This window comes from Falco cherrug, chromosome 6 (assembly GCF_023634085.1).
Source record: "Falco cherrug isolate bFalChe1 chromosome 6, bFalChe1.pri, whole genome shotgun sequence".
NCBI lineage: Eukaryota > Metazoa > Chordata > Aves > Falconiformes > Falconidae > Falco > Falco cherrug.
In genome coordinates this window covers 75,201,177-75,218,321 of record NC_073702.1, presented here as the reverse complement: position 1 = coordinate 75,218,321, position 17,145 = coordinate 75,201,177, and the positions used below count along the sequence as shown (strand labels likewise).

At 41.6% G+C, this 17,145-nt stretch overlaps 1 protein-coding gene across 4 annotated transcripts in view; it reads right to left on the bottom strand.

The window, feature by feature from the left end:
* PKHD1 (PKHD1 ciliary IPT domain containing fibrocystin/polyductin) overlaps positions 1-17,145 on the bottom strand; it is a 281,171-nt gene that overhangs the window by 99,934 nt on the left and 164,092 nt on the right. For all 4 annotated transcript variants that reach the window (XM_027808650.2, XM_027808649.2, XM_027808651.2 and 1 more), the window contains 3 exons: positions 10,649-10,714; positions 8,834-8,953; positions 84-221 (listed from right to left, as the gene is read on the bottom strand). In XM_027808650.2, coding sequence (XP_027664451.2) covers positions 84-221; positions 8,834-8,953; positions 10,649-10,714 — 324 coding nt within the window. The remainder of the gene's footprint in view (positions 1-83; positions 222-8,833; positions 8,954-10,648; positions 10,715-17,145) is intronic.

Here is a 17,145-nt window from a genome sequence, read left to right as displayed (position 1 = left end):
ACACTGTGCAGTCTTTCTTCCCACTTCCTCTATCAAGAGCAGAAATAAACACCAGGCATCCAGACCCCAGGCTGCTCACTTACCAACTCTCAGCATACCCCCCAGCACCACAATGCAGGCTGCGCTCAGGACGTTGCTGGAGTTGCTGGGGAACTCGAGAGTCCCCAGAATGTAAAGGCCTCTCAGAGTGGGAAGAGCCGTATCCACCAGGATGGTCCGATCTGCAAAACAAAGCAGAGGGTTGTTTATAATGATGGCAGCCTACCAACACTGCTTGCCAAAAAGTGTGGCATGGAGGTGAAGAACGTTAGCTTTGCTTGAGTTTTGCTTTATTTAGATTATTTTTTGCTTAGAACTACTGGAGCAGGGCGTGTGTGTTTGTGCAGCATCCATAACCAGAACTTCATCTAAAGCTGGGGCTTGACAGGGTGGCTGTAATCTGACAAATTAATAATAACTCCGTATTTACAATTATACTGTTGCATGCTTAAGTCTCATCAAATGTGGCTTGAACCTTTAAGAATGCATGTGAAGGGCAGCAAGTCAGAGACATGTTCGTCTTGCTAGTTGAACTTGGCTCTGTTTATGAAAGTAAATCTTGATCACCCAATGCAATGAACAAGGACTAAGCTAAGCTGTGTCCAGACATCATTTTTCCCTTATGACAATGAAGACAACAGGATCGATGGAAGTGAAAAAATCCAACAGTGTCAAATAGGTGCTTCACAGCACAAAGAGCCTGCAGGTCCCCACCTTGTTAACAGCAGTGATCAGGGTGACAAGCTGAAGCCACACACCATAACCTGAGTCCAGTAACACCCTGTCACTGCTTTTCCTTCCCTGCAATTTGGCTTTACTCTCAGGTTTTGGGTATAAAAGCCCACCTCTTCCCCACCAAGAGGAAAGCTTTCCTTACACCAGCACAATCTGTGGGAAGCCAGACTTCTTCAATTCTGTATTCACAGGACTACTCATTCCCTACTAAAAATTTGGTTAAGAGTGACCAGGGAAAACTCCATGCCCTTAGGTACTTCAGGACAAAACAAGGAGCGTATTTTTATATTGCAGAATAGAGTGGGGACTGTTGTTGACTGAGCACAACACCAGCATCACAGCTGCCTCCTAAAGCTGCAAGTCTACAGCCTGTGAACCTTTTAAATGCCACTTAAGCTTTCCAAGTAGGACATGAAGAAAGATGGAAATGGTGTATCGTTTAAAGGTAGCCCACTGCACAGAGGTGAATTCCAGCCTCAGGGCCCATCTAATGCGCTTTGATGTCACTAGGAGCTTTTTGGTTGATTGCACTGGAAAATGGCTCAGGCTCTTAAATTGTGATTTCCATCTCCTTTCATTATTGACAAGACTAATTTTCCAGGTATAGTAGTACACCTCTGAGTCAGTGTATGTCCCTGGAAGAAGGAAAAGCAAGGTATTTCCTTAACAAAGTGTTCAATAAGATGATCTAATTTTGACTTCCATAGAAATAGCTGTGACTTCCATAGAAATATCTTTCAGAAAATAAGTCTTCAACATAATGACAACTGCCAAATTCTGCCCAGAGATTTGCTGTGACTTTCACTGATCTCATATGCTTTTATTGTGAGGCACAGACATACAAAACTGGAGAGATTAAGGCACACACATATTTTCTAATGGATTTTGACAGAGTGGTGAGAATGGGCCCCTATAAAGAGTTTAGGTGTGGAACACAGGAAGATCCATGAAGTGTCTTGGGAAGTGGATTAGCTACCTCACAGGTTTTCTTCTGCCTGTAGCCATTAGCAACTGCTTTGGATGAAGACACAAATGACCACGCAATTTGTAACACAGGCAAAGTCCTTTCTCCAAAACATGTGGAGAGGGACTAATCTAAACCATTTGGCACAAAGGTTTAAGAATTTTTCCAAACCCTGTTTGCAGGAAACATAACCAAACCCCTCCTCAAAATACACTCAGAAGCAGACTGAAGAAAAAAAACCCACAAGCAGTAGACTGTCTTTAATTTCCCAGGTTTTTTACTTATTGGTTTTGCAACCCTGAAGTTTCACAGCTTCAAGGGGAAGAAAATTTCTGCATGTAATGGGGTCTTGGATCTGCTTGCATATTTGTTTTTTCTTTTCTACATACATGTTCCTACTTTATCCTTGTAACTCAATCATCCCACCTCTTCCTTTCCCAGATTTTTCGTCTTTCTCTCAGGACATCAGCAAGGGACACCTTGAAAGCCCAGGACCTCCATTCTCAAGGGCTACTGCAAGAACTGCAGCAACCCATGGTTACTCTGAGCACCTCATCTCAAAAGAAATTCCTGCATCATTGGGCTGAAGCATCTTTAAAGAATGCAAGGTTTTCACAGCATACAGATGTAATAAGTCTCTACAGAACAAGTGCAATCTTTTTTTCCCCTAAATCTCACACTGTTAGCACTTGATACATTTTTACAGGCATGAAGAAACTCCTGCCTATAATCTCTTTACAGGATGGGTACGGTCCTCTACCCTGCAGAGCTGAGAAGAGAAGGCACAGTATGTGAGGATATGAAGCAGGGAAGAAAATAAGGGGTAAGATGTGAAAATGATCTCTCTCAGAGAGAAGGGGAATCTAGCTTGTGAAATCACAGCTCAAGAATGTGGCAAAAAAATGCAGTTGACAAAGGCCATAAGTATATTCATCAAACACAGACTGAAACATTTTTGCAAGGAAAAGAAGTGCTCCTAGGCATACCATTTATATGTCAAGTTTCAGTCTAGAACAGATATTTTTGCTGAGTTGCACATCTTTCTAAAAAAAGGGTTTTACAAAGTAAATGCTGACTGCTCTGTAACTGTAGCATCATGTATGTGAGCCTTGAAACACAGGAGTGATAAATTCCCCCACTCAGAGATATCTCTGCAAAACTATAGTTTCCGTAGTCTAAAATAACAGCACTCTGGGGTGAGATCTTTGGGGTGTGAAGTCCTCGCAGGGTGAAATGTTGCTCTGTAAAAACAACAGAACACTCCTTTGAGGAAGAAAAAGTCCTTCCACACTTGAGGAGAAAAGCAAACAAATTCAAAGGAGACTTCCTTCCACAGTCCTTAGAGAATACACTCATTTACGTAGTAGAGGGAGATGATGACTAAGTGGTTAAAAACATAAACTTTAGGTCACTGAGCTCAAGTGGTTTACCTTCAGGGAAAGATAAACCGGAGGTGGTTTTCTCCCATGAAGACATTCATATAATGGCAGGCAATCACTTTCAGGAAACCATAGTTTGAGCCTGAAAACAGTGTTCTGTTTCGTTATACATATACTTTATTCAGACAAAAGTTCACAGGTATGCCACAATCTTAATGTTCAGATGTACAATACTGAGAAGTCGCTAATGACTCAAGCAATGACATAAAATGCCTTTGATCAACCGCATCGCTGTATAAAACACCATAGCATACTATTGAATGGAAATCAGGCACAACAGAAGAGCTATTATATGAGATACAGTACTGCAGCATTCATCTCTTCAAACAGAAAAAGTTCAAAGAAAATCAAAATCAGAAAATGAATAACAGAGTGAATTTCACCACTGGAAAAAAAGACCAAAAAAAAAAAAATAAAAAAAAAAAAAGAAGAGAGAAATTGCCAGAGGCTACATGATATCATATCAATACCCTTCAAAACAGCATTCCATTGCCTGGAATTATAACACATTCTCTTTCCATCCAGAGCGTGCTGTATCAGGAGTGTGTCATAGCGAAAACCATAAACCAAAGCCCTGAAAATCCGAGGGCTTGAGAAGTTAATGCCACTGCTGGCTGCCAGAATGGCATGACTAAACTCATCCAGCTTGTTTTTCAAGGTGGTGTGACTGCTGAAGCCTGATGCATATGAGAGGTCCTTGTGGGATGGCTGTGGCTCTGGAGGATGAACCTCCAGAGATAAAAGCACAAGTAGTTGCAGCCTCAGCTAAAGATTTACAGCTGGGGCTGGAAGAGGCTTGTATCTGCTAGGGAGACAGACAATGAGGGGGCTTGTAACACACCAACACTTAAAGTCACTTTAACATGAAGAATCCATCTCTGTCACAAGTGAAATTCATCCTTGTACAAAGAAGTTATTAACTCCTGAAGACTCACCCATGCTTTATAAACAAGGCAAAAAAAGAATAACTTAGTACACAACTCCAGTTTTCCAGCCCTCCAAAAAGCAGCCTCTAGATGTCAAGCAGGCACCAAGCAGCAACACAAAAACCTGGGGTTTAATATGAACATTTTGCTAATAGAGGTGTTTTCTAGCTTTTCAAACTTTCCTGAGTTTGACCCACGAGGCAGCCCTAGGGCTGCAATTTCTTTATTTCGTTAAATAAGCAAACTGAAGCCTTCATTAGCTAAATTTGGGCAGTGCCCTAGTTTTCAATGAACTCTGGGAATCCATATTCATTCAGAGATCTCAACAGTGTCAGGTCCGGACCAAATCTTCTCCTGCACTCCTTCACACTAGAAATGAACACTAATCATCTATAATTTGTTTTTATAAGACTCTAAAAATGTACTCTGGGGGCTGAAAGGACCGACCCGCTAATGTAGAGCATACCAGAAGTAGCCCCATGGCTTGGCTTCCAACCTGAAAATCAGTATGGATGGCTCCCAGGAGGGAATTATAACTAAAAGACAGTGAAGAGTGAGACACAGCTGCATCTTGCCAGGAGTGAACTGCAAAAACTTATTTTGGTGTGTACAGCAGCACAAAAGTTTGGGTGGTTTGAAGAATGTTTGTTTTCACAAGAACAGACTCTCACTTTTCTGTAGCCATCTGGATCCATTCTGAGTTTAGCAGGATATGCACAAGCTAGTGGAAAGGGAAGTGAAGGGAAACATTCATAAAATGCTACAATTAAACATAAATTTTAAAATTGTCAATTTCACTTTAGATTTTGGTTCCAAGCAAGGGGTTGACTTTCTTGTAACTGGAAACTCATATACACATTTGTGGCAGCAAAGTGAAGTATGACAGATGGACAGAAAATTCATCTTGCCTAAGCACATTTGAGGTGCCTTCATTTGAGCAACAAACCCAGTGGCCTTATCACACCAATGCTGACAATGACTCCAATTTCAAACCCTGCACTCTGTTGACTCCCACTGCCAGTAAGTGTTTTAACGCATCCAAGCCAGTAAGAATGAAGAGGGAGAGTAAAAAGAAAGCAGAGGGAGGATGATCAGAGAAGATGGGCATGCAAAAGAGCAGTTCTCTCTAAATATATATTGGGTGATAGACAGCTTGTGTTTACATTTCTGTTCATGTTCTTGGGCTAAAACTGAAGAATAATTCCAGAAAGGCACCGGAGAGAAGAACAGTGCAGTTTCTGCACACCAACTAAAGACATATATCTACTCTGATGATGGGAGCTAAGTGATTTTATCACCGACAGGAAGACAGTCACACAGTATGGCTCTCCACTGGTCCTAGCAGGCAATGCATTTTTGCTTATCGTTTGCCTCTTTCCTTTTCATCCATTAGTTTTTTTGATTTTTAACAAAAGTTCAAAAAGCATCTGAAGAGAAGAGACAATTTTATTGTACACTGTGGAGCACCTTGCTTTAAGCAGCTGAACACAGTAATTCAGAACTGGGAACTCACAGGGTCTTATCCTGCTGCTCAGGCACCAACTTGTGTTCTGGTTTTGGACAACCTTTATTGCCCTGGCCCCTCACTTCCTGACCGGCAGAGAACATTCCTGTCCATGGTAAAACAACAGATTATGTCTAAGGGGGCAATCCTTATCCCGTTGCCTCCCAATCAGTTGGTACCAGTATGCTAGAGAGAACTGCCATCCTACCCCGCGGCACAGTGCAGACATTCCCCAGTTAAGCTGACCAAACCAGCACTGCTCTAAATTTGTGAGATGCTAGTTCTGACCCCAAAGGCTGTGTGGTCATGCCACACAGCGCCAGGCCTGAGCTAATGAGCTTTGGCTCTCATGAGAGCTAATTAGTTCTGGTATACCAGCATGCTGATGCGGCAGTATTGTTTCCAGTCCTAGAACTAGATCAGTTGGGCTGGGCTGTGGGCAGCAATGTGCAATGCTTCAGGCACACCTTAGCCATGAAGAGCCTTGGTATGTGACAAAGGCCATGGTCAATATCTCATGTGGCAGCTAAAATGAGTTATTTTATCAAGAGGTTTACACTCACCTTTGCAGGAACCACAGAGGAGTTTTATTCATAGGTAGGTTTGCAACGCACCAAAGGATCATCACAACCTCAGCATCCAGCCTCCACTCTCTTAATCTAATCTAAACAACAGAACTCCAAATCCTTAGCCAAACCTTTCTATTCATTTATTTTTTATTTTCTGCTTCTGTGTAAATTGTGATTTACCTCCTGTGGCCATCTGATCACACCCCACATAATTAACTCGCTACGAGTGCAGGGCCCTTAGACACCAGTGGCACTTCTGTGCCTCTTCATATCTGCATCTGACACCTGATTTTAAAGACTGAAATTGCCTGGTCTTATGACAGTCATGGTCTGATATTGGTGAACTGGTTATAATGTGATACACAAGAAGTTGAAACAGATGATCTGGTGGTGTCTCTGGCCTTGTTCTCAGAGAACTATGGAGGACAAAATACACAATGGCGTGCAAAGTCCAACCATGGCAAGAAGATCTATAAGAGAGCAAAGCACATGGGAAATGCCCCACCGTGTAATGCCTGCATAAGGGGTCAGATATAACGAAGGTGAAAGTGGAGTGGGAACCAGGGAGTCCAGGACAGAAAGGACACTGTCTGTGTTTCTGAATGGCAAGCAGGTGTATGTTCAACATGAAGTACCAGTGGTGCGGCTGGAGTAATGTTGTTGGAAGAGGTAAGCAAGCCCAGCATTTTGGGTGTTACTTCTGGACTTTGGAGATGGAGGGTCAATCCCCTGGTCTCGTACAGCTTCCCACTGACAAGACCTTTACATGGACATTAGTGTTGCTTATACTGTCAAGGGAGACAGAAGCAGACCTTCACATCAGGGTTCAGAGGACATACATTAACTGCAAGCTAGGTAGGTTCATATCTCAGGTGCTGCTGAATCTGCTCTGGAGAAATGAGGTTCAGGCCTCAATTTATGGTACCTGAACTGAGCTGTCTGATAGGAGCTAGGTGTCTAAGCTCCCACCATAGTAAATTCATTTAGATATTCAGTACTATCTGAAATACCTTTGGATATTTGAGACCTCACACAGGACAGGCAAATATGACATTGGGCCACCTGTGACCATCTAGGGTTTCACCGGGCTAGGCAGGATGCTCCTGGAGTGCTTCAATCAACACTACGTATTTTCCTATAATGAAGTGACTTGAGTCCTGGAGTCCACATAATACCATCGGTGAAGAGCAATTCAGTTCACATTAGATACCTACATTCGGCCAGCTCAGCAACCCTTCTATCTCTACTAACTGTAACGCCAAGGAAGAGGTTAAGATGCCTAAACCTATGTGCTTACTGTTACGTTAGATGTACATAGGACACAGGACCTACAGGAGCAAAGCAGACCCTTGAAGGGACATTTCTGTGCCTTCTCTGGCCTCTGAACTTACTAACACTTAACCACATTTATGCATTACAGCTAGAAAGATGGGGGAATTGAAAAAAAAAATCCACATTGTGCTTGTTTGACAGGAAAGAGTGATCTAATGAGAAAATGCAAATCTTCAGCTATATGCAAGTTCCCCAAAAGAAGTGAAGAAAAGCATTGCTTCAAACAATATAGATTTTTTTTCACATTTATCAGAAAACTGAAGGTTAAATTAAATATTCTTTGAAGGTTAAACGTATTTTTAATTTAACCTGATTTTTTATACATATATATATATATATTTATATAAAGATGCAATGACACAGGACAGAGAAGCTCTAACCATGGCTGAGGCTCCATGCCCAAATGCCATACTAAGCAACAGAAACTTCATTCCACAAAGACTTCATAAGCCAAAAAACTCATGAAAGAGGAAGAGACATGGAGCAGTGGTATCCCCTTTTTCAGAACTGGAGCTGTGATAGATAGAGACACTTACCTGGTTTCAAACAAATGAGAAGGAGCCAACACCAAGTCCTAGAGTATGTCAGATACATAGCACTCAGTATTCATAGGGCCATACAATAATTATGTCTGGAAGGGACCTTAGCACCTCATCTAGTCCAACTTCCTGATCAGGGCAGGGTCAGCTGTTATATAAAATGGTTCTCCCAAGTTTTTTCCACCAGATTTCATTGCGAGTAGCCTAATATATTTGCTAGAATTCAGAAGGTTGCTCGTGCCAAGAGGTTGTAAGCTGAGCTGGGATTTAAATGTAACTCAAGTCTGATGTTGAAATACAGGCGTAGGCTAAAACATCTCGGAGGCATCCACGGCAAATGGCTTGAGAGATTGTCATTGACAGTGGGAACCGTGACAGGAATGTGGAAGGTGGTACAATTGTGGAAGTGTAAAACATGCTCCCCACATAAAACGCAGAGAGGTGGATCAAGAGATGACCTCTTTGTGAGCTGTGATGCTGGGTCTTGCAAATTCTCTGCTCCTGAAATAAAGTCCCTGCATATACTTAAGCTTAAATATCAGTATGAGTAAGTGTCTGTGTTTTTTTGTGTGTGTAAATGGAAAAGAATGGTTTTTTCTCTTCCAAAAATCACACTTTTGTACTGCAGCTGAGATTTCAATGTGATGAGGAACAAATGTGGTGTCCTGCACACACTAGAATGGACACCAGTGCCAAGGATCCCATGTTGCAACATAGATGCATATCCTAATGTAGACAGACCCCGGCACTCCTACAGAAATTAAACACCTTTCTTTCCTTACTTACTAGGTAAGATGATGACGTCTTCCCCAGGGCCTGGGACGCTGCAGTTGAATCCACCCCAGCCTTTATCCACATCATTCCATGTCTCCGGGTGTGACCATTTCAAGAGAGCATCAGAAGGAACTACAAAACAGGACATACAAAGACAGAATTATCATTTTCAGTAGCTGGAAGAATTACCATTTCTTTGATAGTCAAGCATCTGTGACATTAACATCCTCTTTTTGTCCCTGATTAAGCAACACTAACTGCTCTTTGTTATCTTCCACGCTTAAAGGAAGCTGCCTAATGGGAAAACAGATCTCTCCCAAGACCATGTTTTCAGAGTTAAAGGGCAGGGAGATAACTGAAAAAAACAGATTCAAATTCTTTGGAACCCATCAAAAGCAAAGCAAATCTTGATGTTTGTCATACTTAGCGTATGTTACGCCTTGTAAATATGCTTCACAAGCAACTGCTTCATTATTTTTATTTATGCCATCCAAAGCTCTGAACACTTTGAACACAAAATTAAGATGAACAAATGGAAATAAAAGCCAGTCACCTGTGCTTGGTGGCGAAACCAGCTGACCAAAATGATAACTAACGCCACCAGAAAGTGCCAGCTCTTCTCATGCATTTTTTTTCTCCCCAGCGTTCTAGAAAGCAGATTGAATTCCCAAAGTATGGGAATTTCCATAGTTTCCCAAAATATGAAAGATTTTTAAAAAATGAGTGATCAGCCCTTACAAGCTTGTTAGCCTTCAGAAAAGCAGGAGTCTTCCCACTGCAGGCGTAATTGAGACCTGTCATGGAAAAGCAGCTTGGCTGAGACACATGGCAACTCCTGCTCATTCCCCAAAGATTTATTTTTCAGCTCAACACAAAATGAAACTTCTGAGCCTTAGCGTCAGGAAGAAATTAAGTTCACAAAATGTAGGTGCTTAGTTTGCATTTGTATTTTAGACAGCTAACAAAGCAGTCTTCATAAATTAATTCCCTAAGTTTGTTCTGCCATCAAGAGAAGAAGAAAAGCCTGCAAAGGGAAATCCTATAGATTAAGATTTGTACGACCTACACGAATGCAGGCAGGGCCTCCCTCTGGAGGCCTCTACAAGCACCTATTTCTGTCCTACCACTCTAAAGGAAATTCTAGCTTTTGTTGTAGTTCTTGAAGGGGGCTTCATTAAGTATGGACAACACAAGAGCAAGCTCATGCCTAAGCATGGGGGGCTAGACCCAGCTCGGTAATGCTGTGGAGTAGAAAACCCCTCTGTTGCCAGCACAGGGAAACACAGAGAAATTAAACCCAGGTGGAGATTCTTAAGGCTGAGTCTGTCTTTGCATTACTTGTTTGTTCAGGCAGAAACGTTCTTCAAAAAGGTCTCTAAACCCTATTGCCACATAAATGGTTGTTGTTGTTAATACACAGCAGGGCAGCTATGCAACTAAGACCAGACTTCGGAGGTGTCCCCATCTTTGGTGTATTTTTCAGACTGACTTGACATGTAACTGTGCAGTAATGTCAGACTATTACACTAAGTTCACCATGGAGCACTAAAATACACTGTAGTCTTACATTCTCCATGACCTTTCTGATCTGCTATGGTATTTCTTAGCAAATGTTTATAGTCTTTTATACTGTGGAATCACACATTTATCTTGAGCAATGGTAGATATGGCTCAATGAAATGCTTAAACGAATGCCAAGAATCCCTTTTGGGTTGATAGATGTATAAAATATTGAAGTGAAAAATAGCAATTCATTTCTGAAAAAGTAGTAAAAGAGAAATGCTGTGACTCCCAGACCAAGCCTTTCAGACATAGACTGTCACACACCTGGGGTAGGTGAAGCCGAGCTTTCCTTCTCTTTCAGTGTGACCTGAATTAAGTCAGCTCCTGTGACTGAAGACAGAGAATTTTAGGGACTTAAATGAAGGCCTTGCAAATTAACACCAAAAAGATCATAGCGAATCAATTGCTACACATGAATGTCTAACAACATTTTACATCTCTAACAAACATATTTTTTTGAACAGCAACTATACATGGAGTTTAAGCATTTTTGTCTTTTTTGTACTTTGAGAAAGTATTAAACAAACACGTTTTAATTTACAGATATGAAGGGTCTCAAGACAACTCATTAGAAACAGCTAAAAGAAAACATTCAACAATCAGAAATTCTAGGCTGGAACACAAATCTCATTTAACCTACTATAAATCCACAGCAGTTCCACTAACACAAATGATATCACACCATTGAATGCATAATGTATTAACTGGCTCAAACCACAAATTACAGCTTTTGTTTTGTAGTTTGGTTTTGATTTTTTTTTCCCTCCCCAAATCTGGTATCTGAAAGAGATGCTTTAATTAGTCAGACTTTATAGACTGAAGACAGGGACCCTGTGTTCTCTAATGTGAAAAGAGGTCAGAAGCAATTATCACAGTTGTAACCTTTGTGCCAATATATTGTCAGCAGGAGAAGGGCTAGGATAATGCAAATCAAACTAAAAGGAGCAGGAGAAAACTGTTTCAGCTGCAGCTAAAAGGCTACCTCCTCTTCACCTCCAGTAGCATATAAAGGCACTTCCTTTCAGTCACCAGACTGGAACAACCATAGGTTAAACACTCTGACAAACAGATAAATCCTGTGCATTGCCCAGCCCCTTACAGTGACCCTATAATGTCATTAGAAGATTTTTTTGAGGGTAGAAGAATTGTATAAATGAAGCTATTGTCAGAACTTTCCTCAGTTCCAGAACATGCCAGGAACTTTCCTATGTGTATATCAACCCACCGATGGGATTTCTTGCCATATTGTAATTTACTTATTTTATCTTTAAACAAGTCTCTGTACTTTTAAATTGTGAAAACCGTCCTTCCCTACCTCCCTCCGTTTCTCCCAGTGCAACTGAGCAAATTTAAAATAACTGAGGTTCATTAATTTTAAGTGTTCAATAAATTAGTATGAATAATCAAAAAACTTGATTCTTTCTGATAATTACTATTTGATGTCAGTTGAAAGCACTCAATTGAGTTAGCAGCATATGCTCCTATGCCAAATGAGGCTTCCATAATTAAATAGAAACTGATTCCATGAGGTTTTCCTCATGTCTGATTAATTAGTAATCAGGTGCTTCAGCCCTGTTCTTCTGTGACACCTTCTTTTAATGGTACCTATGGTCTGATCCATTTATCAGTCAAGACAAACTGTCCCAAATCATCCCATAGAGCTCCAGCTAAACAGCTTCACGTCTTTGAGTGGCCACAAGATAAAACTCTGAGGAGCAAGAATGACAGGAAGATGCTAATTTAAAGTCTTTGACACAGAGTTCACGTGGCTTTTAGACAATACTCTTCTATGGGTACCTTTATGGTTATGGTGGCCTTCCTTCTCCCTTACAGCAGGGAAAATCAGGAGTCAGTTTCATCAGTCTTAGGAAAAGCGAGAGAACCAAGCCTTGACACTACTCTTTTCAATAAATATATTTTGTCAGGTTTGTTGGGGTTTTTTTGCTTAATTTTGCAAACACCACAGTGCAATTGTCTAACTAAGCATGTTTGCATTGTTCAGAGAAAAGCTGTTCTAATTAAATCCTAAAGGGACATCAAACTTGATCGATATGCTATATAGACCTCATAAAGGGGTTCAGTTCCCTTATACAGTAAAGAAAGGAACCATTAAGACTTAACTCAGTACAGTCATGTCCAGAGTCAGGGCAAGGATAAAAGTTTCTCATATTTGAAGGGTCACCCAACCACAGAGCATGACAATTCAGACCACTATAAGTCATTTATACCCTCTACATGAGTGCAGGAATCAGGGCTGAATTCTCCACAGCTCTGCAACTTGTACATGTACAGTTATTTGTGTCAATGGCATGTAAAGTGCAATGGTTGTGAATCAGCATTTTGTTGCCATTTCACACAAATAGTCCTAAAAACTGATCAAAACAGGAGAGATACAGGGGAATAATCAAGACTACAGTGACATAGTCCTTTTGGTTATTTTGTTTTGCTGCTGAGTATGTTATCGTTGTTTCTGTGCAGGACAGGAAGAGATGCAGGCAATACAGATGAAGGACATCATTAGTAAACACTGAATTAGAGGTGACTCTTCTCAAAATGTAGTTACAAGGCTCCAGGGTTTAGTTGTTTAAAACCTTTCTAAGGCTCATCTATTTTCTGTCTTATTACAGCCCTTCCTGGATATTTGGGCTGCAAATCATAAATATAGGCCTTCTTGACAATACTCCTGGTAACTTTCATCTGGTTCAGAGCTCCTTGAGTGAACAGTAAGGAGGAGCAACTTAGTCTTTTATCAGCTTTGCAGTGACAGGGAATTTTGCCTGTGGATATTAGGAAAGGCTGAAACTAGGATAAATGGTTCCAATAGCCTGACTTACAAATAACAAGCAACTCCATGCTATTTAACATCAATTGGGCTAACATACATCACAGGGAAATCAAAACTTTTAGACAGCACAATCAACAACACAATAAGACACACCTCTAGAAACTGGAGAACCTGAGCTAGGATGTTTTGTCATCCTCTACCAGGATCTGTTACAGGAGGTACCCAGACACACAGTATTGTGGGGACACTGCAGTGAGATGTTAAAAAAAAAAAAAAAAAAAAAAGGATTTGGGCTAATGGACACAGATTCTTGCTTACAGCAGATTAATATTTGTAGAAGCAGAGGTGAAGGCATGAAATTCCTCCTGCAGCTATCATGTAGTTAAAGACCATCCCTGACAGGAGTATAAGGATATTTCTTCATCTTATTTCTGTAGCTGTTACATTCTCTAGTCTCTCTGCTGCCATGCCAGAAGGACAGGAGCTCATCTAGGAGGTTGATTCTTGTCTTTGTGTCCATTACAAAGGGCACCTCTTTGCTAAGAACTGACATTTCATTCCATGGAGGTCACTGAGCAGCCCACATCTGGTTAACTGACCTTCTGAAACAACTGATATAGGGTGAGTTTTATCTAGCTGGAAGAAAAGACTCATGCCTGTACAACCAGCCCTCTGCAGCAAATTAATTCCATTCTTTAGGTCTTTCACCTAGGATTCTCCTTTACCTCTGAGCAATAAGGCTGCAGAAATTATTTCTGTATTTTAATATTAGAAACAAACATTCTTAAGGGCCTGTGTTTTCTTTTATACAAAGCAATTACAGAAACCCACAGAGTGTAATGGAAATGAGATCATTCTTGAGGGACTGAGAAAAGACAATAAGTGTAATCAAATTATTTTTCTGAAGAACTATGGAAACTGTAAACCTGCTTCTGACACAGCAGTAATATGAGGTTGAGCCTCAGGCCCTCTTAACAACTCACACATGAGTAGCTTGAGCAAAGTCAGCAGGATGACCTGTCTCCATAAAAGTTGTGTCTACTGAAAAATGTATTTGGGATAAATAAAAAGTTTGATAATCCTTTCAATGATGTTTTCAATAATGTTTGTGTCTAGCACTTCAGAAAAAAGCCAAGAGAAATCTGGAGCTGAAGCAAGCCAAGACTTTGTTTCATTCTAAAATAAAATTGCTTTAACTTTTCAAAAGTGAACAAAAATGAAATATCTCCCTGGGTTTTAGCCAATTCTGGTATGGCCCAGAGACCTTAACCAAGGAGCAGTACATGCTGTGGCACCATATGTTCGTATTTGTAACTGACTTAAAAAGCTCATAATATTATTATTGTAATTTACACAGGATATTTCTTCCAAAAAAAAAATCCCAGATGTCCCAGTGTGACACTTCTTTCCACATCCTTTGTTACAAAAGTTTTTTTGATTCAGCACGATCTTGTCATGTTAGGTGCACTCTCCCAAAACGTGGCTGTGCCACAGCCCATCAGTGTTTCAGAGAGCCACACAGCAAGTTCAGGGCCCATCAGTGACACCTGAGGAACGTTTATGTCAAGACATGGGGTGCCCCAGAGAAAATCAGGATGATGCTCGGAAGACTGAATAATGTCAAAGCAAAGCTGATGTAGAAATGACTGACATGGGATGCCTCAAGCTTTCTTGTCTCCCTTTCACCCAGCAGCCAGCAGGGATGTGGGGTTATTGGTCCTTCAGTGCCGATTCCTTTAAAAAGGTCTGAAAAGATTATTTTCAAAGGGACTCAGGGACTGGTTAACAGGGTTTCATGTATGCATTTAGCAGTGAGTACCTTTTTCAACAGGATCATTGCACAGGTAGCCCACATAGCAGAAACATTCTCCTTTACAATTCTTTCCATTCAACATCCCCTGCATTGTGCCATGCCCCGGCCTAATTTACAAAACTGTGAGCATGCAAAGCATCAAGGCAACTTAACTCCTTTAATCCCCTCCATACGGTATATTTTCTTGCCTTTTGTGTTAGACCGACCTTTTTTTCTCCCCCAAAGATAAACAAACAGTCGTAAGATGCCAGAAAATCTTGGATGGAAGGGGGCATGGAGAAAGCTCGAGCCCAATGCAAACGGCTGGCCAAGGTGGCTTCATTCAGCTGCCTGCTTCATTTGAATAACAATATCTTCTCAATCATGGGGTTTCCCTCCCTTTCTCCCCCCTTTTCTCCCCCGTGCAGGCCTGAGCAAAAGGCTGTGTGAACTCAGAAGTCTGCTTGTGAATGAGCTGGCATCTGATACGTATTTACTGATGTTAATTTTGGATGTAATGCACCCCTGCCACTTCCCTATAGTGTGCCCTCAAAGGCTTTCTGACGGGCACAAAAGCAGAAGGTCAAAAGTAAGTTGACCCCTGCCAGAATGTACAATTATTGGAAAGAGGTGGTACACCAGCAGCTGTCGAAACCCCACCGGCACGGCAAAGTGCTTCCAAAAGTCAGAGGATGACTAATACGCTCAAGCTCTCCCCTCCGCCCTGCAAGAGCCAGCTACTTTCTGCAGGAAGAATTATGGCCCTCCCGAGCAGCTGCAATAATTGTCTTCCCATTGTCCCCCAGCCCTCCCTCCGCCACCCCCTACAAGTGCCCATTGTTGGTGTGGAGTCCAGTGATTATATGCTTGGGCTGATGCTGTTTGCGCCCAGCTGCCTGACTGCTGACACACGAGCATCGAGAGGGGGGACCCGCGTCTGCGAGACGGGACTCCGACATACCAGACCTTTTACATAAGTCAAACAGGAACAAATGACTCTTTATCAGCCCCTTCTCCCTTTGAAGTGGCGGCTGCTTATAGGCCCTTACAGCTTTTCCTCCTTAGCCCGAGCAAACATCCTCCTTTTGATATGCTACATGCTCATTATCTCTGCCCCATTTAATGATTTTTGATTGAAGGGTGGCAGCGCAGTTGCCAAGAGGGTAGTTAAAGAGGCTCCACGCAGTCAGGACAACAAGAAAGGCTTTCCTTGTGCAGCAGCCTAAATTTGGAGTTTCTTAACAGTGTGTTCTTGTTCTTAGCAGCAGATAAGAGCTTAGCGTGAAATTCTTAATTAAGCAGTAAATAGAGAGTGGGGTGTCAGCAGATGCAGCCTGTAGCCATGGAGACCAAGTCAGATGAAGGAGGGAGCTGAGACTCAACGCCGGCCCCGGGCTTGGGCATGACTGACAGCTGAAGAATCTGACAAAGCTTGTAAACGGGATTAATTAGTTAGCTAATTATTTCACATACTTAAATGTAAATAAAAAATAAAGAAACAGCCTGCAGAGTTAGGCAGGAACATGTTCTGAAGGCCAGACCTTCAAACATTGTCCTCTCCAGGTTGGTGGGTGGACCAGTGGGTTTTTAGGGCCAGAAGGGACTATTGTGGCAGCCTTCTCTGACCTCCTACTGAGCGTGAATCTCGCCTCATGAGGTTTCTAATAGCTTCTCATAGAGCTGGAGCATATTTCTCTGAAAAGACAGCCAAGCATCATCTAAGGACCCTGAGAGATGGAAAGTCCACCACATGCCACGAGTCTGCTCTGATGGCTAATTATCCTCACCCTTTCGGCTCGCACAGCGGAGATTAGGAGAGAAATTAAACGGCACACCAGGGCAAGGAACCCATTCGCTTTGTTTCAGACTTACCCTACCAACAGCATCAGATATTGGGTACCTGACACTGAATTATTGATCTCACTGCTATAAAAGTCCTTTCTGAAAATGTTCACAGCATGAATTATACATGTTAGGTGTTTTCATAAATTTCCCCTCATATACTTGGGATGATTGTTTCTCTCTCTATTAAAATGAGAGAAAACAATGAGCTCTTCATAATATAATAATCAAGGTGAAATGAAGAGATGGACAAGAAAGTATCTATGGTGCAAGAGTGACATATACCAGACAGATTTCTTTGTCCCAATATTCCCAAGACTGCCACCTGCTCTATTTTCAACA